The sequence below is a fragment of the Lutjanus erythropterus genome, chromosome 3, assembly GCF_056507025.1.
Source record: "Lutjanus erythropterus isolate fLutEry1 chromosome 3, fLutEry1.hap2, whole genome shotgun sequence".
Taxonomy (NCBI): Eukaryota; Metazoa; Chordata; class Actinopteri; order Lutjaniformes; family Lutjanidae; genus Lutjanus; species Lutjanus erythropterus.
Window position 1 is genome coordinate 26,035,652 of NC_139319.1, and position 27,284 is coordinate 26,062,935.

At 39.4% G+C, this 27,284-nt stretch overlaps 2 protein-coding genes across 2 annotated transcripts; both read right to left on the reverse strand.

The window, feature by feature from the left end:
• Positions 1-7,740: 7,740 nt before the first annotated feature.
• Positions 7,741-19,432, reverse strand: jpt1a (Jupiter microtubule associated homolog 1a). The gene is made up of 5 exons (XM_084715615.1): positions 19,223-19,432; positions 17,373-17,515; positions 11,768-11,865; positions 9,972-9,999; positions 7,741-9,252 (listed from the first exon to the last, which is right to left on the reverse strand). The coding sequence occupies exons 1-5, from the start codon at positions 19,276-19,278 to the stop codon at positions 9,119-9,121; spliced, it is 459 nt and encodes a 152-aa protein (XP_084571741.1). The 5' UTR covers positions 19,279-19,432; the 3' UTR covers positions 7,741-9,118.
• A 3,873-nt stretch (positions 19,433-23,305) lies between these two features.
• On the reverse strand, positions 23,306-27,072 carry sumo2a (small ubiquitin like modifier 2a). The gene is made up of 4 exons (XM_084715616.1): positions 26,914-27,072; positions 25,822-25,953; positions 25,130-25,201; positions 23,306-23,815 (listed from the first exon to the last, which is right to left on the reverse strand). The coding sequence occupies exons 1-4, from the start codon at positions 26,932-26,934 to the stop codon at positions 23,750-23,752; spliced, it is 291 nt and encodes a 96-aa protein (XP_084571742.1). The 5' UTR covers positions 26,935-27,072; the 3' UTR covers positions 23,306-23,749.
• Positions 27,073-27,284: the final 212 nt, after the last annotated feature.

The following is a 27,284-nucleotide window of genomic DNA, read 5'->3' on the forward strand; positions in this document are numbered from 1 at the left end:
AATTATTACACACTGGTCCTTTAAAAGGAAAAAGACATTCATTAATCTGCCTGCCCAATAAAATGGTCTCTATGAGTATGAATGTGCTTCTGTAATCACTCATACTGTAAGTGGTTGTCCGACATAAGGTCAAGACTATTTCTGTAACCTATTTGACCAGCTGTCCACCAACATTTAAAATGTTTGTATTTACTTTAATGTCATGTTACTCCCTGTCGAGTAGTCATACTGAAAGAGAAAGTAAACTAAAGAGATTCTTTTCATAACACTTGAAGAGTTTATTAGTTGGTCAACTAAAGAGTTAGTGAACAAGTATGTGTGATGACCCCTGTGCTCTTTGAGAAGATTAAGCAAACCTCTCATTTGGTCTCTTTGCTCCTGCAGTGAAATCTTGGCTTGGTTGTGGCATTTTTTGTATTTTTCTCTGCACTTGTGGCCACATATAATTGCCACTTTGTAAATTGTTCACACATGCTAATTCAGAGGTTCTCAAAGTGGGGGGAGGGGGCTCCAAACAGTGAAGGCTCAGTGAATGGATGTGGAAAAATATTACCTTAGTTACAGCATTAGTTATCAAAAGGAGGTCACGTAGAATATCCTAAATATGTGTGATTTGGTTAAAGAATTAGTTCGAAGATGCTGTATTTGAATTTTACAATTACTCCCACTTTCCTACTAAACAAATACATGCCTTTGACAGTCAGAAATTATGTCAAACATTAGGCTCTCTTAGGTCAATTGTTGAGCATCTATGGGATCAAGTAACATAATCATTGACCCATAGGCATAGTCGAAGGAATTAAGCAAGTAAACATACAGGGGGTGCCTTTTTCCAAGCTTTGCCTCAGAGGAGGCCCACAATCTCAGTTTTTCAAAAACTCTGTTTTAGTTCATTTTAGTTGGACCCTACTCACATGTATGATCTCCCACCTTTTGCTTGAGCCTTGATTTGGTTCACGACAGAATAAATCTCAGTTAAAACTGCGTCTTTTTATATCCTAAACCGGTATAACTGGTATCATTTAGGGCTTCTTCAGCCACATTGTCATAACAAAAACATTACCATTCGAAACAGTCATCATTACACCAACACAAAGGGCAGTGACCGATCTCCCCTCCCTAGGTCCTTTGTATTTGTGGACGTAGCTGGAAATGCTTGTCATAGAGTACACATGCAGTCTCAATACGATAATTAAGTTACTGCAGCTGTGTGGTGGCGGTTTCCTGTCTGAATCTCTTGGACACGGTGGCGAAACATCTGCATTCCCCGCACAATCACACAAGGATTAAATCCTTCGATTTCTCCTTTGACTGCAACACACTAAACACAGACATGACTCTTGCTTAACTGTTAACTGAGAGTAGAGGTCAATCCATCCATCACACACATGGTCATGACGGACATACCGCAGCACCTGATGGTTGTGGTTTTAACTGTGTGACCCCCGGAATATGTTATATTACAATTCTTGTCTCGATTTTACAAACAACACAGTCTGGCCTGTCTGTGCACTTCCTATTTGGATAACACCAAGTTACAACATTCAAGGTTCATTTATCATTCTGAAACACAGGGCTGTAGTGCAAGTTGGGGTTCCTTTATGTTACTCATAAAAATAATTATTATATAAATGGATGAATTAATGACAAGTCATAAAATTGGTATTAAATTCTTTAAGGTGGAGTGTGGAGCATGAATTGAAATGAACCAGTGTGTGAACGTCCTGATGGGTAATTTTCCACGACAACTGCTGGAGCTTATGATTTGTGAGATCAAGGAGCTGTGTTGTAGGGCCAAGTCCACAAACTGGCTGATAATCTTTTTTTTTTTTTTTTTTTTTTTTTGACACTTAAAGGACCAGTATGTAGGACTTAGTGGCACTGTAATGGGCATTTTCCCTACTGTCTGAAATTTTATAGTTGTTGCTGACTTAGATTTAATATGAAAATTAACTTTAGTCTTTCTTGTTATCTGATAACCATTAAAGAGTAAATCATTTTAAGCAGTGGAAGTAAAAATTAACTTAAAAATAAACTTCCAACCCACTTGCCCGACTGGGCAATGAAAAAAACGTTATCATTAAACTTTGATTTCCTGCTAGTTATCAGCCAAAATATATAACAATACAGATTTATCTGCGATAAGCTAATATCAGTTGATATATCAGTATGGCTGACATATTGGTGGGCACTAGCTGATACCCTCGGCCACTTTTTGGACCCTGGAATCTGGAAGAAAAGATACTCTGGCTGTCCAGTGAGGTTGCCAATATAAAGCCTCATTTGCTAGTTCAATCACCTTCAAAAAGTCCTTCAATCCAATTCAAATTATCAAACATGAACAGCAAAGAACAGAGTGTTAAGTTTACACATAAACACATGCTAAATGTGCACTTTGCTACAAGTACCTGCTGCACTGCACCATGTCAAAAATATTGCTATCTTATCAGTTTTGGCCATGAGAAGCAGGCAATTATGAGTTTTTTGTATCTGCTGACAAAAAAAATCCATATCCTGCATCCCTACTTTAAGTTAACTTGATTTACATACTAGAATTCAAAACTAGTGTTTTAAAACTAGAGTAGAGAGAGACTATACGCATGTACTGCAAGCATGTTAATTATGGGGGCCGAAGCACCAAGTAAAAGTGTGGTTTTAATTTGGGCTTACTGCCCTCTGTAATGACAATATTTCTGATATGCAATGCAGCAAAATAAACAATGCAATTACAGTTATGGCAAAAGGCATATTTAGCATGTCTGGCATAACTCCTACTCCTCCTATTCTGTCTATTCGTTAAAGATTTGTGTAATGGGTTATGTTGCACAAGAACTCACCTCCTGGCAAGAGAACTAATAGACCAGTTTGCTGAATTTACTTTCACTTGCATGTTGAATCGGTGGAAATCTTAATAAAAACAAAAAACAGCTTGTGGCTGATAAAGCGTGCTTCCTTCCTTATTGAAAAAAAGTTAGTGACAGGACTCAGGAAAGTGTGTGCTCAGATCTCACCCACCAAAGATAAACCATGCAGGAATGGGACACCTCATTATCACCTGTCTACAGGACAGGCTGTGGTGTTGTGTATGAAAACATTCACCATCTCAATCCAACGTTTTTAGTTGTTTCAGTGTCTAAAACAGGAAGCACTGTCAAAACATCGCAAAGCCGCCATTTAAATATTCCCTTAAGGTGTTTGAGTGTGACAAAACAAGATGCCATGATATATATGTACGTGGAACTGAGCTCACGAGGTGCATTTGAACGCAACACTTTTGATCGAGTCCAGCCATTTCCCTGTAGACTAATATTACGAATAAACAGACACATGCCCTCCTTATTGTACTCTCAGTAACATGAAAATATAACACAGAAACACAGTTCGTGATATTTACATTCATTAAATCATGAACATGTCTGTCTGTTACACGTCGGCTACCTCGTCACTCTTTAAATGCAGGCCGACATAACATATGTCGCTTGTATGACACGTCTCACAGCTTGTAACAACAGTAATGTCGACTAAACTTACCGTACACGCTCCTCTACAAAGAAAGTCAGCCGTGTGTCTCTTGGCGAAGGGACTGTTGTACTGTTCACTGCACATTAAGCGAGGGATCTTTACTTTACTTTCACTTTCCATTTGAGTAACCAGACCAACCCCTAAGACACACACACACGCAAACACATTAGTACGAGCCAGTGCAGTTGTGTAGTTATCGTAAAATCAAACAAAGAACAGAGACACAGAGACAGGGGACACTAAGTGCGCCAGGACGCAACGATTACGCAAATTAATATTACGGTTATAAGCAGTGTAATGTTACAATGACAGCTCATAATTACTTTTAATCAGTTGCTACTACGTGTAGCGCCGCCTGCCAACTAGTTCAGGCAGTAACTCGAGCGGCACCATTATCACATGTACACGCCTCACGCCCCGTAGTTCACATCAAACGCACCCTTCAAATCTGGCGCTCTATTCAAACTGACGTACCTCCCGTCTCTCCTTCTGCCTGTCAGTGGCTTTCGATGTGGCCGCCACAGGTTCTCCTTCATGCTGCTGCCTTCACGTGTTAAGATATCTGCTCTTGGCAAACTGCGAGGTAGAGCGCAGAGAGGCAAAGCGCGTCACATCTGCCTGGCTTATGAACAGTTAAACTATTTTAAGCATTGGATTCAGCTCAGTTTGTAAATTATATGTTTATTCAGAAATCTCGTAGCTCCATCCAATTACCGACATTTTGCCACGCGTTACGTTTACTGACAAGATTGTAGTATGTTTTTAAAAGTTGTGCGACAGAGTTCAGGGAACACAAACACTTTTCTTCAATCACTCTCTCCCTCCTCTGCTTCTATGTGATGCTTAGGGATGTCCCGATACAACTTTTTCACTTCCGATACGATACCGATATTGCAGCCTTGAGTACTGGCCAATTCCAATATCGATCCGATCCGATACCGACACGAATCATACATACCTTTATTACTTATTTTGTGGTGTGGAATGTTAGAAAAGGCGTGATCAAGTGATGTTACTCAAACAGAGAACAATAGTCAGCAACCAGATCACCTATGGATAGAAGTGCTGGAGCGGAAAATGGACTGCTTATCGGAACGCTTATATCAGAGAGTTTAGATGCAGTCTGATAAAATCCGATACTCGTTTTTTGGCTGATATCGGACAATATCCGATATCAATATCGGATTGGGACACCCCTAGTGATGCTTCTGGCTATGTTGTCACCAGTGTCTGGGCAGTAACAGTTTCACTTAACAATTTCCAGAATAATTAGATTAGTTACTAATCCAAGTAACTAATTTGCTGAGTCACTTCAGGGCAGGTCACATCAGCTGCAGCCAGAAAACAAACAACGAAGGATGAGGGAGAGAGGCTGACTTTTCACAGGTGGAAGTATTCTTCTGAGTTTGTGTGGCTCGTCAAGAGATAATCTTCAGTTTGACAGCCTGCATCTGGACAGCTGACAACAAAAGCTTTCTGGGTGGCAACAGATCGCTGGATCAGTTTACTTTGGACCACAACAAGGCCACCAACAAGACACAAAAGTAATAGTTATAACTAGTAATGTAACTATTTACTTTTGATACCAAGTAATAAGTAATGTTATTACATTGTGTAGGCAAGGGATGGTGAAGTGGGCTGGTAGGTATGGAATTATGACATAAGGGAAGAATAGAGAATATGCCAGACAACACCATCTGGGGAATATCACCCCAGGAAATACCTAAAGCACCTTGAATATTGTGTAGAGGGTAGATGTAAGGCACACAGGTTTGTTACTGACAAACAGGCTGAGACATGTACTCCATTAAAACAAACTTTTATTAATAAGCAAAGTAATCAAAGCAATATCAGGGGCTGGAGCTGCTGAGAAAGAAGAAAATTATTAATAAGCAAGCAATAACCAAAACTAACTAGATAAAATTTTACTTTATTCCAATATATGTTAAGAGGCTTTGATGTAGATTCTAAAAACAGTGAACAATACAATAGTTAGAAAAAACTCAACCAACCTAAGCAAGACTAAAGAAACTAAGAAACTGAGCTGAGGCCAAGTGGGAGAGGCAGACTACTCAGGAGTGTCTAGGGGCGATGCCACTATTCACCAGAAGTGGGCACAGCAGACAACACAGCAATCCTCAAACAGAAAAATGTTGCAGTTTATGGTGTCCCAGTGCAACTACTCACACACAAACGTGAAGGGACCTCACCACGGGTGCCTAGCCTCTCACCAATATGGCTCTCCACTCCTGAAATAAAGAAAACTCACTAAAAATAATTAAGAAAAACAACCAAATATGTATCCCAGTTGGCAAAGTAAAGCCAAACAAAAGAAAACCGGTGGGCCAAGGAGCAGTGGTAAAAAAAGAGGCAGGAACACCTGAAACAAGGGCAGAGAACACAATTAGCTGGGCTCACCACACTTCATATTAAAACTGATGATGAAGCACCTTTCTCAAAACCTCGAGGTCTGGGCTCTAGTGGTCAAAGTCAATCGGTACCTGGCCAGCCAACACATTGCACATGCTAAACAAAACTAAAGTGCAAGTACAATTGTGCACAAAAAGGCTTTTGTTGGCACATACTCGGTATGAGCAAACATTTACAGCCACAGCAGGAACAGGACATGAGGCAGGAAAAGTGAGAGCGGAAAGGCCCACAGGTGCCTTATATTGCCTGGCTCTGATTAGGGGGTTGGAACAAAGGAGGAGACAAGCCCACGCTGTATTCAGCCCACTCATTGTTCTGCACTGCTGGAGGAGTCCCACCACAATTGTAAAGAAGGAATTAGTAAAAAAAAAATAACTTATTGCACTTCTTAAGTTGCTTGCCTAACCTTGGGGGCGGCCCTGTAACTCGGCTGGTAGAGCGTCCACCCCATGTGCTGCTGATTAGATTCCCACCTGTGACCCTGTTTGTCAAAAAAAAAAAAAAACTTTCCCAACCATGGCTGTCACATACAGCTCTTGTGTCATTGGTTGTGTTTTGAAAGGTCAGTGGCAGCTGAGGCCACTGTTGAAATAATTTGAATTTTGAGTGCAGTGCTCAGTGGCTATTTTCAAACGTTTCACCATGGCAAAGTTGGCACCTCTGCCTAGCTGGATGCAGCTACTCTCTCCCAAGGAAAACAATGACACAGCCGGGGAAGAGCAGTTTTGTAATGCTGATTATGTGTGGGCCTTAAGACAATGTTTTTGCAATCTGCAAACTTATTGCTAGATGCCACTAAATGCTACATACTGGTCCTTTAAACTAGAGGTTCACAATTTTTCAAGTCTGTCTTAGTCAGGGTCCCACATGAACATTTAAATAGGACAGTTCGCCTCAAGATGAAAAATACATATTTATCCTCCTACCTGTAGAGTTATTTATCCATCCAGATCAGGGGTCTGTAACATTTTTCAGGCCATGGACCCATTAAGTGGTAGAGAGATAGAGACCCTCACTATATAGCATTAAATATTCTTGGGTCTTTCGTTGTTTCCACTTACCCGTAGTTGCTGAGCCAGCAGCAGTTGTAGCATGGCTCATGTTAACTGCATTAACCTCACCTTCTGAACTTTTGCCAGTGGTTTCAGAGGTGAAGAATGTGTTAGTCTGTTTGTGTTAATTTGTATTTTCTTACACAAATTAATTTCTGAGGAAAAAAACTCATAGAACAACTTGGAGGCCCACGCTGCAGTAACTCTGAGGATCCCCTACGGATACAGACCCCCTGTTGAAGACCCATGATCTAGATTGTTTTTCTGTGAGTTGCAGAGATTTGGAGATACTGGGAACAGAGATGTCTATTGTATTCTCTCAAATATAATGTAACTAGACAGTACTCAAATACCCATCAGTTCAGTATTTTGAGTGCCATCTAGTCTCTACAGAAATCATGACCTGGTTACTCAAGATAATTCACAGGCCTTGTTGTGAGCAGTTCCATGCAGAGACTATTTTCTTCCTACCAAACTACATCTGCCAACCTTATCACTGCACAGAAGGACGCGTGCATCTACTCAAAGATGAGAGGTTACATTACATCTACATCTCTAAAGATTAACAAAAAATTGTTAATATTCTTTGAAAGCACCAATAGTGATCCCTACAAATTTCTTGCAACATCACTATAAAGAGATTTGATCAAAAATGTTGTGATTTTTCATTTTGCACATATCATCCAGTCCTTAGTATGATCATTCCAAGTCAGATAATCAACACAGCAACACAACCAATGGTCAAAATTGATTTTTAATGTTCCATTTCCACTTGTGCCATTTCTTGAATTCAGATTTCTGCAGTGACTTACATCCAGCAACAGGAATTGGTATAGGATGCAAACATTTATGTCTTGCATCATAACACACAGTAAAAATAGACACCACAGGAATTACATTTCAGGTACTTGAAATGTAGGCCTTCTTGCATGACAGCTGGCTGACACAGCAGTCACACACACACGTGACTGAACAAGACAGAAGCAAGAGGAAGTTTGAATTTTGGTTTAAAATAATATGACATGAAATGTACAAAAAGACTTATTTACTTCCAGTGAGTAGGATCATAAACAAGGACAGGAAGGGAGTAAAACAGAAAGAAAAAAAAGGCTGAGCTGTCATAAGGTCACTTGTCAATCTAGGATGGGTTTACCATAAACACTGACATGTCAGGACCAACAGCATTCCACTGGCTCGCAGTGGAAAAACAAGGCCCACATGATACTGGTTGGATGCAATAGGGGAAACCCAACCTTGTTTGATGTTGTAGCCTAACACACAAACAGGCACACTTTATTTGAGAGTAAATTTCACCTATAAAAACACGGGGCACTCAAAACCGGCACTGGGATTACAATAATCTAAGGTTCGTGACTACATTATAAAAAAGGCTTATTCCAATTGTGTTACCTGACATGGGACCTACAGTAAGACAAATGTTTGCACCCTTCAGATCACAATAATGACAGTAATTTATGCAGCTCCTATTTGGCTCCTATGTGGATAATAATCATATAATCAGTAGAAAGATTCCAACTTCATGCAACAACAATACAACAGTTATTCCACAAAAAACAACCAACAAACAGGTTAAATTAAGAAAGAAATCTTCACAGTTATGTTTCTTCTCACATTCATACGTTACAGACCAGACGTGCATGCAAGATGGGTCAAAACTGAACACAGTGCAAAAAAAGACAGCTTTTTCTTTGCTTGTGTTCTAGAAACTGCTTGTAAAATCACCTACAGCTTGTGCTGTCGCAATAAACTTGGGGGAGATTTACCATCGGTTGATATGAGAAATGTGAACCTTGTACCCTTTTTTCTGGCAGGTTTAATGCATTACAGGGGCAAAGGCTGACTTCGAACCATGTAATTAGAAATACATAAAGTGCTTCTGTCAAAACAAACAAACAATAAAAACAGTACAAAACAGTTTTCAAAAAGGAGAGGTATCAAAACAATGCACTTGGGGATGTGAAGGAGACTGGTGTCAGTTGGACATCAGACAGGATTCCTGCGGTACACACAAATGGGCTGGGGTGCCTTGTTGGAAAAAAAAAAAAGATGAGTTCAGAGATGAGTGGATGTAAGGAGGGGCGGTTGGCTGGGATTCAACCCAAGATGAGGCTGGACTTGCCCCCAGGGGGATTTCTGCGGCCAGACGGTAGTCCTGCAGCGGCGTCCTCAGTGGGAGGGGCCTCATCCTGCTGCCCTGGAGCTGCTTCAGGCTCAGCAACACAGTTTTCTGAACACAGGTAAGCAGACGTGACTATCAGTTACACTTGAAAACATTCACAAGGGAACAGTGACTATAATTTTGCATGAGAACATGTCTCACCCCTCAGACGTTTGCCAGGTTCAGCTTGTTACTTTTAATTACTTTAAACATTGCCCTGAGGGAATGACAATACACTGCATATGCACGTGATGGGAAACTGTCAGAGTCACATCATGTACTTCTAACAAAAAGTTTTTTCTCTGCTTTGTTCTTGTTACAAATTTTCCAAACATATTGTGGCACCACTTTATTACAAGACTATTCCTATGGTTTACCTCCAGGGTATTAATTAGTTTAGTTAGACACTTTATAGATCATTAATAAAACATTACAAACAAGCTGTAACGTTTTCATACATCAATGTGGGGTCACTATTTGGCTAGATCGAGTTACTGCTTACTTCTAATCTAATCTTACTCATATAACATTTCAGTATCTGGATATCAGTGTATGCTGAAAATGTCATGATAAGTAATATTGCCAAGGATCTTGTATAAGAATCTGGTAATTTGATAAGTTAATGTGCCAATGACACTTTTTATAAATACTGCCTGATGCTTACCTATTGCCTGAAAATCTGGCAACAGGTAAGCTGCAGGAGATACAACAGGCTACAGTACAGTACTTACAGTGCATAAATATTACAAAACTGGGGTGATGTGACCAGAAAAAAAACAGGTGCTTACCAACATCGCGTGCAGAATTTTCTCCATCCTAAAAAAAAAACAAGCAGATAAGAAGTGGTAAGTATTATCATTAGCTTTTACAGATGAAAAAAACAGGAACTTCTGTACTGTTTCATAATGGAGAAATGACTTCAGTGCGTCCTTTGACTGATACACAGCTATCTTTATTTGACATTAAAGTTAGGGTAGGCAACATTGTTTTGGTATCATTGAGAAATAATTTCATGAAAACCTTTCATCATATTGTAAATCAAGTGGTCTGAGACATAAATAGGCTTCTGCACCTCCTCTTGGCTCTGTTTTCAGCATAAAGAATCTGGCTCATGACGGTAAACTTAAACCAATCACAGGTTTTCTCAGACTGGGGGCTCCTACTGGCTGCTCTACTAGTGCAGCTGTGCGTGGATGTTCCTTCAGTGAGACCCTGAATCAATGGCTCAAACTCCTGCAGAAAGGTAATTATAAAACAGAATTACAACAAATAAAATCTTAGAAAAAGAGTCTAATAAGCAACATGCTCAGCTCAGGAGTTGTCAGCTCACTCGATTACTTTTGACTTCACCTTCAGTTGAGTTCATTCATGTTTATTGTGGGGCTTTGCTGAGGCCCGGAGAGGACTGGGTGGAGCTGAGATACAGAGTCGACAGTCAGCTGCTCAGAGTCGGGGAGCTCTACAGGAGAGGGTCGGTGGCATAGTGGAGTCTCCTTCATTGACATAGGGGGAGCTCAGAGTGTATGTTTCGAACTTTTGGAATTAAAAAGAGGATTTATTTTCTATCCCGCGGTCAAACAGCAGTGACGAAATAATAAATGACCTGTGGACCAGCCAGACATGAGCTCAGCGTTTGTTTTTTTTTCAAACTTCTGAGATGAAAAATCAGATTTATTTTCACTTTTGCCACTCAGCCCCTCTGCAGCAGCCACAGAGAAATGGACCCGCGGACCAGCCAGATGAGAGCTCAGTGTTTGTTTTTTAAACTTTTGAGAATAAAAAGTGGATTTATCTTCACGTTTGCTTGTAAAGCTGTGTGCAACAGTGACCATGGAAGAGCGACCACACTGTAAGGTAAGTTACAGTAAACAGTATGTTACAGTAAAGAGAGGAGGGATGTAATGGAAAGAACTGACTGGTGAGTACTGAGACACACATGGTGCTTTTGTACTGGCATTTATGGCTGCACAGAGTCAACCCATATCGCTGTTGATTTGCATTTCCGTTACCACTTATATTGAGGTGAGCCACACCCGAGATGGTCCTACTCTGGAGCAGAGACAAAACAAGCCTGACTCGCTTCCAAGCGGCAGTCACACTGTGCCGACCGCAGCCAAACTTGTTGAGCCTCCTTTTCTCCCCCTCAAAAACTGAGTGTTCAGCTCGTGTGTGCAGGAGAGCAGAGACAAAGACATTTTTTAAAGTCTCTGTATGTTCAGCTCTCAGTACTTCTGTAGTTTCACACTGAATCTTTATGTTTTGAAATGTAGTTTCTCTCCTCTGTCGCTGTTTTGCACTGTCAGGTATCTGCTTTAGTTGATACCAGATATCATGCACGCATGAAGTGCGTGCTGCTCGTCTGGTAGGAGGAGCTCAGGACTGAGAAATGAAACCAAACTCAGATGAGACTGAACAATCAACCATTTTTAGGCTTCCTACCTAGAACAAATTTAAGGGAAGAAGAAGAGAAAATAAATACTTTTGAATCCTTTGAGCTTCAGTTGCTTCCCTATATGTTTGTCTGCTCTCAAGTTTCACTTCATTTCATCCCCACCATAACTCATGATCGGAGGCATGATCTTACTGTGGCCGGGGCGTCTGCAGAGTGGTTGGTGGTGGGGTTCCCTCCTCTCCTCAGGGGGGCTGATGGTTCACCACACAGCACTCCTGTGGGCTTCCCACCTGAAAGAGCAAGGAGACATAAAATAATGGCTCAGATAGAGAGGCCTTCAAACAGGACGTGCAAAGACAAAGTCTGTTCATTTTTACATATTTCTATAAAGAGAAAAATGTCATGGTGATGTACAGAATGTCCAATCATTTCAAAATTTTCTATTCCAGAATAAATTTGAATCCTGATATGACTAACTGACTGCTCAATTTCCTTGCTTCATCTTACTTATTTACTCTTGTGCGTGTGGTATTGCTGCACTCACAGACCTCAGCAATTGCCTTGGGGAGTACAATATTATTATTACCTCTGCCAAGGAGGTTCTGTTTTCTGTGCCGATTATTTGTTTGTTTATCAGTGGGATTACAGAAAACTCTGCTGGCCTGATTTTCATGAACCTTGTACCCTCGCGTCGCATGGGCCAAAGAAGAACCCATTCAATTTTGAAGCAATCCAAATCACAGGGCAGATAGACAAATTATTTTTCACTTTCCCTCACATTCTGAACTAGGGCATTTGGCCTTGGCTAAGGTCTGTGCTTCCCAAGTGCCCTTGTAGTAATAACAGATACTGTAGCCTTGGCAATGCTAGCATGACTAACAATAGGGATTATTTGAAAGCCCCAGCAGTACCACATGAGACTGAAGAGCAGTATCTGAGAATTATAGACTGTAACCTGATCTCAGAGAAAGAGACTGTGGATTTGTACAACAGTGAAATATCCCACTGTTAACTGGCCTTAACCATCCTGTCACACACCATCGATCCTCCATGTTTCCCTCTTCACAAATATACATAACACCATGGAACATATACACACCATATCGGGACATCATCAAAGAAAATCTGTGATGTCTGCTACATTAGTAAATATGCCTAAATTAAAAATAAATTTAAATGATGGCTCTAGTAGTAGGCTTGATTACCTGAATTCAAAACAGACAGTAGCTCCAGTCCTGTTGGTCACACATACACTCATGACCCATCGCGTGGTAAAAGCAAACAGAAAGGTAATTACACAACATTTAAGCTTGATTTCTATCACAAGAGATAGGCCTGCTTTTGTTATAACTGGCTCCAATCTTTCAACTGAGAATAAACATGAAACTTTTTACCTAATAGGATCAGATGCTAAACCATCTGAGAGTTCATACAGTGTGTGGAATTTCCCGTCAACAGGGGATCTTCTCTCGTGCCTCAGTCCTAACATCAGACGTGGAAGTAAATAAAGGGAAAAGGAGGTCCGGCGAGGGGGAAAAACCCAGATGACTGCAGTCCACTGACTTAATGGTCTGACCTTATTCGAACATCTACGCTGAACCTCTCTATGTCAGCAAGCTACACCCACACATTTCCTATTTGTTTCCTGTTGTGCCTTAGGGAAATTTCCAAGTTTGGAATTTTCACTTTCGTACTGAATGTCATTCTTATAATAACTCTGTTCACGCTGATGTTAATTCCTAATAAAAATATGCAATCATGCTGCTGTGTAGGCTTCCCCTTTTGAATCACTGGATATTTTTCTTTGCTTTTCAATCCCTAATTTACAGGCTAAATGCCAGTACATATTTTAGTAAAGCAAGCCATTGTTTTCAGAACAAAGAATGCTATCAACTAGCGGGCAAGTGGGAATATATCATTTTTTGGAACTTGAAAAAATTTGATTTTCTGTCCAAAAGTCTCTAGTGTCTAGACCCACTGACCTTTGGATGTATCTCATATGTGCCTCTTGCATCCTCTGCCTGTTTTTTTAATTGAGCTAAAGTACTCATGGTCAGCTGAGCGGATGTGTACTGCGCCACTGGATGAGAACACGGTGCAGAGCAGAGGCTGTCACTCTGCAGACTATTACATTAACAGAATAAAATGACAAATATCGCTAGGGCTGAACGATTTATCGTTTTCTGATCGAAATTGCGATTTCAGACAACGCGATCACGTGATCGCCAAAGCTGCTGTTTTTTGCAGTGCTCCTGAGGGCTGTACTACGAAGCAAGCTCAACACAGCCAGGCTTTCTTTGTATGATCTGGATCGACAAAACCTAAAACCGCAATCAGAGATAACGGGGATCATGATGGTGGTTATCAACTCACTTTGTTAATCCAGGCTTTGGTCTTCAGACTCTGTGTGCGCTCACATAAAAGGGGCGTTTGTTGCGTCATTTCACTCTTCGCATGAAGTGAAGCGATCGCGAGCCACTTAAGTCAAAATGATCAAGTTGTTATAATTATGAGCTGTGGAAAGTATACTAAATACATTACAGCAAAAAGCAACATTGTTGCTGCAAATAAAGCAGGAGAAGAAGAATGATGTCAGAAAATTACTGATCGACTAAATGCGGTCTTAATGCTGCTGTTTATTCTAACATGAAAACTGCACATTAAACAATAAAAATCCATACAGCAGATTTAAACATGATGAAGTCTGTCTGACACTGTCCTATGATGACAGAGACGTGGACATCACTGAAGTTTTTGACCAAACCAATGTAAAATGAGTGTAACTGATTTAAGATTGTCTGTGATAAATGATGATGAATTTTCTAATCAGTGATCTGAGCTGCAAAATCACGGAGACAAAACAGATAACAGTAAAAAGTATCCAAAGTGTCTGTAGTTGCTTCATCATTATTTTAGTGTGTGGATTATATACCATGTCAATTTAAAGTGTTAATATGATCTGGAGCAAATGGGAAAAATGACTCTGCATCACCAAACGGAGGTTACCGTCATGACAGCGCGATGCAGACAGTTTGTGCCGCTGTTTCATTTTTACATTATATGGATTCGTTCGGTGATATTACGAACATACAGCTCAGAAGCTTTTCATTTTTAATGTCTTCCCTCAGTTTAAAAGCTATATCACTCATGAACAACCCTGTTAGGACAATTATAAGTTAAAGAACGGCGCGTTTTACAGACGATTTAATCTGAAACTCTTAACATAACCTGCTGCCGACCAGGTCATGAGTTTAGCATAAATTACCACGGTGATCTAGCAGGTTAAAAGACAGACACTTTCGTGACACTGAAAACCCTGGATTTAGACTCAACATAGCTCGCTAACACATTAATCTCGCTTCGTAGTTACACTCCTCTGACGTGCATCATAACCAACAATGCAGCGAACGTCATATGGAACTTAATGAATGGACCAGACCTGTGTGTGTGTGTGTGTGTGTGTGTGTGTGTGTGTGTGTGTGTGTGTGTGTGTATTTATACGGATTTAATGTGATGATGTGTGCGAATTGTCTTCAGTATAGTCAGTAGTTTTTCTCTTAATGTTATTTTTCTTTGAAGCCCTCACAAATACCTAGTTTGAATAATTAATAATGATTGTAAATGTTACTATACATTGTAAATATTGCACTGAAGCTTGATTTGAAGAAAAAATCGCGAATCGAATTGAAATCGCAATATCTGCCAGAAAAATCGCAATTAGATCTTTTCCTAAAATCGTTCAGCCCTAAATATCGCCCTAAAAATCGGCCAAAAAAGCAACGGCGATTCAGCCAATCGTCCAACCCTAGTAACTGGTACTGTTTAATTACTGTGAAATAGCACTTGAACATTTCACTGATCTGACTGCACTGATTTGCACAAATTCCCGGTTAAACATAATGTTGAGTTGAGTTAGAAGTTTATTGAACATGTTAAAATAATAATATTTAAAATAATTTTATCCCGTCCTTGCTGGCTACAATACAGCTGATAAATACTGCTCTCTGAAGAAAAAAGTGTTGTGTAGTGTTTTATACAGTCAACAGGAAATGGACTTTAGTTAGAAAAAAGACGTGAGCGAAAGTATGCACCACACAGCCAGAAAAACAACCTCCTAGGCAGGGAAAGTAGGAATTTAGATGGGACAAGTAGATTTGAGAAGCATTTGTCTGCAGGACAAGTAGGAAGAAACCCTAATGTCAGACCCTGCCAGATGTAGTAATAGCTGCCAAAACTCTCCCAACTTGACACCTGCTGTGGAGGTTTTACAGTTATACTAAATCAGTGGAATTTAGGTCATTTCTACAAATGACACATAAAAACATTTTCTGTTTTTCTATCTTGAATAATATAATATGTTTTGTCCACCTTCACATCAGTGCAACACACTTCCATCACACTGTAATGTAACATAGTCAGGAGACAAAAAAACAGCTCATTTTCCAACAACTTCATAAATATTAAAAGAAACATTTTAGCATTGTAGTATAGTGGTTTCAGTGTTGTGGTGATATGACAATGTGTAACAAAGATGGTTGTTGCCTACCAGCCAATGAAATGTGTCCACTTAAAGGACCAGTGTGTAGGTTTTAGTGACATGAAGTAGAGAGCTTGCAGATTTGCAAACACTTCATCTCACCCTCCCCCTTCGAACATGTTGGAGAACCTTGAGTGGCCACAAAAGTCGTGAAGGGTCTTTCTAGAGCCATTGTTTAATTTACACATACTGGACTACTGTAGAAACATGGTGGTGCAACACGGAGGCCTTTCCGTAGGAGAGGACCTGCGCCTCTGTAGATATAAACAGCTCATTCTAAGGTTACAAAAATACAACTATTTTTATTTTCAGGTGATTGTGCACAAATGAAAACATACTTATAAATATTATATTCCATTTCTATTATTTTCTTTGTTTTGTTGGATATTAAAAATACAATAAATTTATACACATTATTTATAATGCAAATTTAGACATGTCAAAATAAGCCTTTTACCACAGAAAATAAAAGGAATTACTGAGCACTCAATCAAGTGTGTGACCAAACCTGATAGAAAATATAATGCACAGTACAGTGGAATAAAACCTACATGGATTATGGCTTTTTGTTACCTGACCTGTATATCATGGTGCCTCCCAGGGCTATTTCATTTGTCTTTGTCTGTCTGCGTTACAGACCTTTGAAAAATGTGTCTAGAAAACTAGGAACTACTTCACTAAAAATGCATCTAGCATCACTTTTACTTTTGATTCATTTCCTCTTTCAGAGACATTTTGTTGTGTATCCTTTTATATTAGGAGAGTGACTAGAAAACCACCAGGCAAGAATGACCAGCCATAGTGTAAGGCCATAAAACAGTGAATTGGGTTCCTTGACCTCTTATTATTCCTCTTATACTATTAAAATTCTAAAATAAACCATGTAATGTAACAAGGACTTGGGGAAGCTCAATTCTACATGAATATTTCAGATCTCTGCAGTCTTGAGAATATCCTGATTAGTGGAGAAACACTATTGATTGAAAATCTTAAGACAGCCTAAGAGAGATCAATTCATCATTTGGGCACCTAAACCCATACAGTTAAGTCAAGTATCACCACTGAAGACAAAAAATGCTATTCTTGTGTACTCACAGCTGTCTGTGGTTTTTAGTCACCCTGGGAGGTAAAGAATCAGTTTTGTCATTCAGCAGGCGAAAAATCTCAAGTGAAAAACTTGAATCTCCCATCAACATGAAACACTGACTTATAATCTTTCATACTAAAACAGCAAATGTTTGGAGATGAGGAAGATTGTACCCGGTGGGTTGTTCCTTCGATTAGCATAGGGGTCCTCTGGCTCAGCGAAAACACTGGAGGCCATCTTGTTTTTCCGGACGGGAGGCTTCTCCTCATCTGTACCAAGTGAAATGTTGGAGCCACCACCAGGAGGGCGCAAAACCCTGAAATGAAAGAGATGGTCAGTACTGTTTCTGAAGGCTAGATCGTATTGGCTGATTTTTTTTTTTATTTATCAAATAATAACACAGCTAAATGCTATAGTTCAGACTAAGGATGACATAATTAATAAATTAAATATTATTGTTCATACACAATCTTGTCGATAAAGGTCAACATTTAATCTCAATTTCATCTCATCAGATTGGTTATACAGTATTTTTGCACTGTCTGGGCAGCAAGATCCAAGTGAACGAGCAGCTGGTCCCAGCTGCGACAAAAAGGTTATGTCAGACATGTCATAAATGTCTCACACTGAACTTTAAATTACGAAAGGGTTACTAAGGCATGTGGAGATGTGGACTTTATATGTAGGCTACAGCTCTTCCTGCTGTGTTGGTGCGTTTACACCATACCTGGTATTACCTGCAACAGTGCTAATATGTTGTAATTACAAGCACTTTTGATCATTTGACAAACCCGTTTATATCAACAAGGATAGAGTAAATATTAAGAAAACCTGTCAGCTGTTGTGGAAAGAGTAGTAACAATTTAACCATTGATGTCTGATGTATTATCAATAAAACACATTAAATTGACAGATTTGTTTAACTTTAAGCCGAAATTAGTCTGAACTCCTGCTCTGTTCTAGTCAGGTGCCACGGTCACAGCCATCTCCCCCACCCCTGTCTCTCTGTATATTGCAACAGCAACAGCAATATACACCCAAACACAAACTACAGCTTCCAAAATTACTTTTATGAGGGTGGGATTTATTACAGGGATGTTGTATTAGATGGCACAATTTTCAACTAGGTGTACCTAATAAACTAGCAATAAAGTAGACTGTACTTACTGTACAGTTTACATTGTTACATGTCTTTTAAAACTAAAAACTTTAAAGGTAACACACCCATTGGTCAAATGTATGAAGTATTAATGTTATTGTCGCACTATGATGAAATTTACCACAGCAACCACATTACTTACTGAAAGCTCAATCGTTCATTAAAACATTGTGCACTTTAAATGTGCATTAATCCAGTCCTTAATATCACTGCAATATCAGCGGATGTGGCGTCCTTTCACTGCATCTCCATGATGAAAAATACTCATGTGGCTCGGGTTATTGTCAAGTGCAGCCAGCTGTAACATGGCCCTCGTCTCGATGAGGCCATATGCTGGGGAGACTGGAGGATGTCTTGCTGTACCTCACCGATCATCTCGATAACTGCTCTGAAATCCACTGGGGCCCCACCCAACAGGAATAACAGATCTGATTGATTTTTCGTTGTCAGACAATAAACTCGAAGAAGTAATGAGGGAAATATATAAGCACGCCAAAAAAGGCCTATATTTAACACTAACGTCTAGCCGCCTTGTCTGCATCACTTGCTAGCTAAGCAGCTACTCCAGCTACAAAAGGGAGGGTACATCATGTGTGCTGTGTTGCTAGCTAACGTTAAAAATGGGACTGGTCCATCCCTTCAGACAAAACGGGAAGGTGTGGTACCGAGCTGCATCCTTGCCTCGTCTTCCTGTGCTTAGCAGCAACCATTTCGAAGCGGTCAAGTAAGAATTAGGGGCAGGGGTCTGAGGGAAAATGTCTTAAATTTGACGTTAACATATGCAGCGTTGGTGATAGAGGATGCTGGACTTGTTGGCATCATGGTGGCTAACGGGTTACAGAACGGTCTGAACGACGCCTTTACCTGGAACTGCTTTTAGAGCCGGGCTCCATCCCTTGATATGTCGTGGTCGTCGTCATTTTTGCACAAGAAGACGAAAAGTATTTATAAATCTGATAGGATACACGCGAATTACACTTTAATTAGCAGTACTTCACCGCCTCATCATTGTCTATCCTCGCCGGTGGTTCCCAATAGTCAACCTGCCTCCAGTCTGAGTGAATCGGTGTGAAGCTGTGCAGACGGGACTGTCACGCTTCCGGTCAAATTTTCAAAATAAAATATCTTAACTTGATAAACAAAGGCTGCGGCGATTTCTAAGATTGTATCAGAATTAAACCAAATCACACCTAAAAAATGTATTTAATAAGTACATGACTTTGGTTTAAGAGTTTGTTCTTTATGACCTGGTATTTCAACAAAGACGGCATGTGTGGAGTTTAATTTGGAAGCGAAAACGCTGTAGTTCCGGCCTTTCTGTACCTCTTTCTGGGTGTTTTTCCGTAATACATCCATGGGTTTGATCAACATCTTTGACACAGAGGTGCGGGGTGCGACAGAAACCATTGTGAAGAGGGCGTTTCCACTGCCCACAAGTGAACAGCTCCTTCTATGATTGGATCCTTGTATGTTAATCAAGCTTGTGATTGGAGAAATTATTTGAATGACAGCCCGTAAATCAACCATCAGTTTTCATATTGTGTCAAAAGAGCCATTGTTTTTTAATCTTATTCAGGATAATCTAGAACTTCTTGTGGAAAAACAATTTAGTGGAGTAGTTAATCTTAATTAATCTCGTCTGAGTTGATTAAAGGCAAACTGTTCTAGTCTCAAAAAGTATATAATTTATAACATATCAAAAGTCTTGAGAAATCCAAAGAGATAAGTACTGAATATCGCACACAGCACAATTTACCTTATCTCATCTTTGATGAGGATGAAACGGAACTAAAGAGAAAATAACACATCGAGAGTGAACGAGGTGAACAGTAATCAGGTAAACTTGTGTTTCATCCTCTCTGTCTGTCTGATGTCAGCTGTGCTGCAGCTTGTCTGTCTGTGTCCTGCAAACAAACACATCCAGGGCTGCTCTGTGACTTTGTGTCTTAACAGAAGTGAGACTGAAATAAAACTATTTTATCACGTTTGAGTCGCGCCAACGTGCAGCGGCGGTCATAAACTGTGGCCCAGAAAAGATAACCGCGCGTGAACACGCGTTCATATGCGCGTGCACACTTTCCTACAGCAGACCAGTCTGTCTGTCTTGACCAGAGGTCTGCAACCTGAGGCTCCAGAGCCACATGCGGCTCTTTAGGTCCTCTCCAGTGGCTCCCTGTGACTGGCAAAAAACATATGGAAATGAATAACATATTTTTTTAATTTTTAATTTTTCATTGTTGTAGGTCTATGAAAAAAGACAGCTCAAACTTTCAAGTCAACATACTACATACATAGTACATCAGTTTGAGCCCAAGTCAAATTCTTCAGTTTTGAAAAAGTGTTACCCACTGCTGGTCTTTTGTTGAGATAATTGATTTTTCTTCTTTAGATAAATTTTAAATATTTGAATTTTAGAAACCCCTAAATGTTGTATTTGAAAAATTACACCGTAAACCATTTAATTTTAAGGCAACAAAACAGTAACAAATCAGGTTAACTGTTAACTGTGACCAAATTTTGAAACTTTTTTTTTGAGTTTCTCCAACTATCTATGGAAGAATGGTAAATTATCTCAACTAAATGTCAGCAGAAAGTTTGTAAAAGTTTGCGTTGGGCACAAAACTCAAAAATCTATTGCAGTATGTTGTACACCAAATTTAAAAACTGTCTATGGCTCAGTGTCTTTTCCTCTAAATTGTGATGGTGACTCGTCTTCTTGAGTCTCATAAGCTATGACTGCCAAAAAAAGTCTTCAGGGAAAAGAGAGCATTTAATAGTTGCGGCTCCAGACAGATTTCCCCCCACCTTTTTTGGTCAAAAATGGCTCTTTTGATTGTAAGGGTTGCAGACCCCTGGTCTAGACGGAGGACATGCCAGATACTTCTTTGAACCTTTAATGAAGTAGAAGTATGTAAATATCATCAGCTAAAGATAACGAGCAAAATGTTCCCTGTCAGTGTTGTTATGTCTGTTTTTGGATTAATATCATTGCTTTAATGTTACTGCTGTAAACTGCTGTAGATGTTAAAGGCTGAGCTCATTTTAATGACTTTATAGGCCACTGTTGGCTACTTTAATCTACAGCAATGCATCATGGTCTACAAGACCATCCAATGTCTGTAACATCACTGTCCTGTGAGAACCATGTATCTCTAAAGATTCAGAAAACAGCCTTTTTTCAGCATTGTGGATTAAAAAGTCCAGTATTTGGCTCTGGGGTGTAGTGTAGAAGCATAAAGTTGGATAAATGAAACTCAAGTAAAGTACAACATAAGTACAGTACTTGATGTAAATGTACTTAGTTATTGTGTACCACTGATTACAACTCTGAACTACTGCAAGATGGAAATGAATGAACTGAGATTCTCTGATGACTGATTAAATATTGAATTTAAAATCAATTAACTGATTACCAGGCATCAGACCCAAAGCTCAGTTTTATCTATCAGTATTTTCTATATTCTAAAATTTCTTATTCATGTTAACATCAATATTCACTTATCTGGGGATTCTACACAAAATATACTATTCAATAAATATTGTTTTTGTTGTACCTCATTCTGTTCTATATGGATCTTATTCTTAGATCTTATTCTTTGACAGACAGATGGAGCAAACTGGGGAGGGAGGACCGTAGTGGAAACACTGGGGTGACTGTGTGGCAAATGGTTTACGTGGCTCACCGGTCAGTCAGCAGGGCCCCTTAGCAGAATTTTGCTTAGGGCCCCATGGAGGTCAAGACCAGCTCTGTTTGTCCCCATGTTAAAAAACTGATTGAGGCATGTTCTTGTCTGATCTCTACATAAAGGGTTCAGTACTGTCCACAATCAACCAGAAACTGTTTAACATGAGATGCAGAGTTGGATACACAACAGTGCATTTACAAAACGACACTCCCCTTAGATGCATAAGTGGGTCAAAATTACCTCACGAGTTTGTTTCCTTGCAATACCTGCAACGAAAACAAGCTTTACTTCACATCATTGCCTGCATTTATGTTGATTTGTGTCAATTTGGCAGTCACTAATCTTTTGAACGTAATATGATAGTGCTATTTCAAGTTTACTATTTTGTTGTAAACTTATTAATCACTGCCAAGATTTATAAAGATTAGTAACAATTTATATTGCTTTGCATATAAAGTATAATATTGTAATGTTGATTCAAATGATTATTTCAAGAAGTAAACAAGTGTTACCAAGGTAGGGTTAAGAGACACCTTGGAACCACCACTTGGCTCTCTTTTATGAGTAATAAACATTTGGCAGATTTTCTGTTGTAATTTATGTGAGGTTCACACCCTCTTTCCCTCATGAAAAGTGTGATAAAGGCATTTTTGGTAGTATTACATTTAGGCAATTTTCAAAATTTTCCCTTCAACAGTTCTTTAAAACTTCTTATTCATAACATATTCTGGACACAAAATATGAGTTTATGTTGCAATTGTTGTAAGGCTGACCCACTTTTGTGTAAAATATGAGCACTTTTTAACAACAGTCCAACCAGATTATTTTCATTTTAAGTGAGGCCCCCTGACAGTAATAAAAATAGTGTATATGTGTCAAAGAGGACAGAGACAATGCTAGTCGAGGACCAATACATAAAGCTGCTATATTTGAGACAGAACAGCACCTGCATTCAAGATGCAAAGAATTTTGCCTACTCCAAAATATCTAGTAAAATCAAAAGTCAACTGGCAAACTGAAGCCTTGTCGTATAATTTCCCAAATCAGCTTCATTGAAGGTCATAGTCAATTTTGTAAACTCAAAACCATGTCCTGTTTACATACTTGACCCTTAAAAAAACAACAGTAGACTAAGAAAACAAATACATCATAATTAGTAGCTTAGCTACTTACTCTGATGATGCAAAATTGAGTGGCAAAGGTTTATCTTATCTCTGATGGTTCTGTCAACTAATGCAGCCATAAAGTCAACAGGGACATGTTTAAAAAAAAAAGAAGACTCAATTTATTCCAATAATACATTTTCACAACAGATGTGAATTTAAAATGCAGGATAACTTGACAACAATAACAAAATTCCATCTGAATCAGAACCTCAATAACATAAGTATAAAAACAAAAGGAGCAAGGAGTTTTCTTCCAAAACTTCCTTGAAAAAAAAAAAAAAAGGGATCATGACAAGCTTTTAATTTCTTCAGCACATTAGACTCACTGCAGCTTACAAGATGTCTACACTGCACAGTTTAAACATGTTAACATACGAATGACAGTGTGATTAAATCTAGGTACACTGACTGTGCTGCTGCCTTTGAGCATTTTGAAAAAGTATTCCAATGGATGGTATCAACACTGGTCATGAGCATCTGGAGACGGGGCATGTTGAGGGATGAAAATGGGAGGTAGGGATGTTCATAGGAAACAGTCTTTAAAGAAAAGAGCCTCCGGTTTGCTGTTGGAACACATCAATCGTATCTTCATCCTCCATTTCTAGCTGCAAGAGAAAGTTCAAAGTTCAGTGGAGTCAGTGTTTTATGTCAGAACATGCTTGTTCTCTTTTCTGGTTCATTTTTATTCATTCACTTGTAATGACTAACGCAACACTTCTGTGCTTCACAATAACTGCCTTTTCATGTCAAGGAAGTGTTAAGTCCTTACTGTGAAGCCACTGAGGAAGTGTTGACAAGGCCAGTGAGATCAGCTGATGTCAAATGATTGGGTCAACATTTTTCTTTTACTTTCCATCAAGAAGATAATTTGAAACATGAGCCGGGTAGGAATGAATTTCATTACATCTCTTACAAAGCACAAAAGAGAACATCTGAAAACAGAGACTGACTTAATGTTACTTATATAATGTAAACACAAACAGGAACAAAAAAAAAACTTTGAGTGCTTCAAAGAGGTGAATAATCTTAATGGACAAAGTGTAAACCCTTTCCTTTATGTATATGTTCTGTAAAAGGCAGCACAACTGCAGCATGGACTCTGATCTGTTCACAACTGCTCGTAAAATCAGTACTTTATCTCTATACAACACCAGCAATGTAACACATTATATACTTCCTACTGGAAAATGCCGTTTTGAGAGCATGTCCACCCTCAAGACAGTCTTGGGTATAAAATTAAAGACTAACTCAACAGCACATTTTTAGAGCGGGCTCTGCCTACAAGAAGCAGCTCTTTGTAATTCTACAACTATTTCACAACTGTCTAATGGCATAGCTTTTAAATTTAATCCACATTTAGATATGATGTCAGACAACCATGCAGCAATGACATTTCTTAATTAAAATGTATTTTGCAATTAGGAATAACATTGTTTGGGCTTCAGAATAACCTGGAACTTTAACTTCTTTAACTTTAAGTCCTGTTGATTCACCACATGGTTTCTTGAAATATTTAAATCAGAATCAGGGTTTATTGCCAAATAAGTTTTCACATGCAAGGAATTTGCTGTGGTATGTTGGTGCATCACAAAAACAATACAATACCAGTATAATGCAAGAAAGATAAATGAAGATGACAGTAAATAAGTGGTAAATACAAAAATAGTTGAAAATTGACAACATTTAAGGAATAACAGATGATAAAAACATCAGAAGAAAATATATACAAAATGGACTCTTTTTAAATGAAGGTGCTGTACAGTTTGTGCAGGAATTGGCAAAGTGTAAAATCTGATTTGTACAAAATGTCAAAGGTAGCAAGTCTGAGGTTGCGATTCACTCTCTTATATTCATGCTGCCAACAAGTGATTGTGCTGTACTCGAACAGGCTGAACAGGTGTATGGGTATGTAGCCTTACCTGCGAGGGTGTGTCTGTTTCATTGATGGGCTGACCGTCAAATCGAAATCGTATTTGCCTCATTGCCAGCCCCTGAGCAGACAGACAGAGACATATTATGCTCAAAATATTGAAAATCAACATTATGTAGCAACCTGGAGACCAAGGCATTAAGGTGCTGATCATGAATAGCAATATCCCAGGTCTGCACCTCGATCTAACTTCATCTCCTTCATCTATCAGCCAACCAATAAAGGCATAAATCTCCCCCCAATATATGTGAATATGCAATAATGTTTTTAAGAGAGTCCTATCTTGATTCTTGTAATCACCAACAAGTTTGTGACACGTTGTAACTAGTTAATAATTAAAAAGAAGCATGGCAACATTTTGCTTTGCCAAGGACCCAGAGTGCCATGTAAAAAAACATAACAGCACTGGATTTCGGGGGGGTGGGGGGGTATTATTTCAAGTCCATGATTGTGACTGAGCAATAACCTGATAACACAATTTCATGACAATATGGTTGATTGTAAAGTATTGCGCAGTTACATTGCATGGGTAATAATACAGCATCCAGACAATTATGGTATATCCAGCCAGGCCCCTGCCAGGTCTCCTGTTTGACAACAACCTACTCAGGCTGCCAGCATTGTAATGAACTTATAAATGACTTCTTTTGAACAGTAGTAGTAATTGTGTTGCTGTCTCACCTGCCGTTCACAATAAGCTTTCATCAGTTTGCTGAGAGGAGTGTGCCTTTTGATCTTGAATTGCACCACTGAGCCATCCTGGCCTGCCACCTTCAGGTTGATGTGCTCATTGTTCTCTGTCTTCACTCCCTCCTGAAAAAAAGAGAAACAAAAGTTTGTAGAAAGTTAAGTTGCTTCGACAAAGTGATGTGCGGAAACACAAGAAGCCTGTTAAAATGTGACCTCAGCCATATGTAATGTATGTACCCCCAACCACAAAACCCCCTTCAGTCAGGGTCTCACAGTTTTAAGATTGATGTACAGCATATGCCTCAATGAAAAGTATAAGTAAAATATTAGTATCACATGTATGAGTCGTTTTATTTATTTATTTACTACGGTTGCATTTGTCTGACATCTGCACCTGAGCTCAGATCAGAGGATTAATGTGCTTATTGAACAACTACAATGCTAGCGACAGCATTAGCATTCAGCAAGTCAATTGACAATGGCCTAACTACAACTTGTAATAATGTCCAGCGGCCTGGTCAAGATAACAACTTGTACACATCGGCAATCGCTCTTATTCTGTCACAATTCGGTGTGCGGCCAGTGAGCAAAATTAAAGATTTAATAGAAGATCGGTTTACGGTTAGCTTAATGTTTTTCTCAAACAATTCATTTCGGCCCCTTTGCTGTTGTGGCTAACGTTACACTACTGTCGCTACACGTTAGCTAGTCACATTTCTTCGGTTCTTGACAGGCTAACTCGGCAGGTAACAACTATATCACTACATGTTGCATATGCATCGATAATACTGATGCTGACATTTAAGTGGTGTTCACTGGGTGTATTTAAAAATGACAGAAATGATTAATTCTTTCATACCGCCCGGTGTTGGGCACATTAGCCTCGTTAGCTTATTATGCTAACCTGACCCGCTAGCTCACTAGCTACAGCTGTAACGGTCTGTGCCGTTGGCATTCTCTGTAATAATGCGACTGTGGATGAACTGGTGTTACGGCAGCTTTTCGCGGTGTCATTTGTACAGTGATGGCACATGGATGGGGTAAACACTGTAAAGAAACCCTCTTACAAATTCGGCTCCTCACCTTGGGTTTTTCGTCTGCCATGGCTGCTGCTGTGTCTGTCTGCGCCTGTCCTGGTGCGGCTGCGCCGTCTAGTCTGCGCGCCACTTTGCGTCGGATGCAGTGCACACCATGGATGCACACAGCTGCGCCAGATCAACTGAGAGCTCCTCAGCTGTACTGTACTGTACTACAGATGTAATCCCACTGCATGCACCCCATCCAGTCTGTATTTACATAAACATTACACTGAAAAACATTTGAATGATTAAGCTATTTCAAAGTGTTACCAAAAGTATTAGATAAGATATTCCTTTATTCGTCCCACAAGGAGGAAATTTACGGTGTTACAGCAAGTGGATAGCAAACATGTAAGAAGCATTGATAAAAATAAA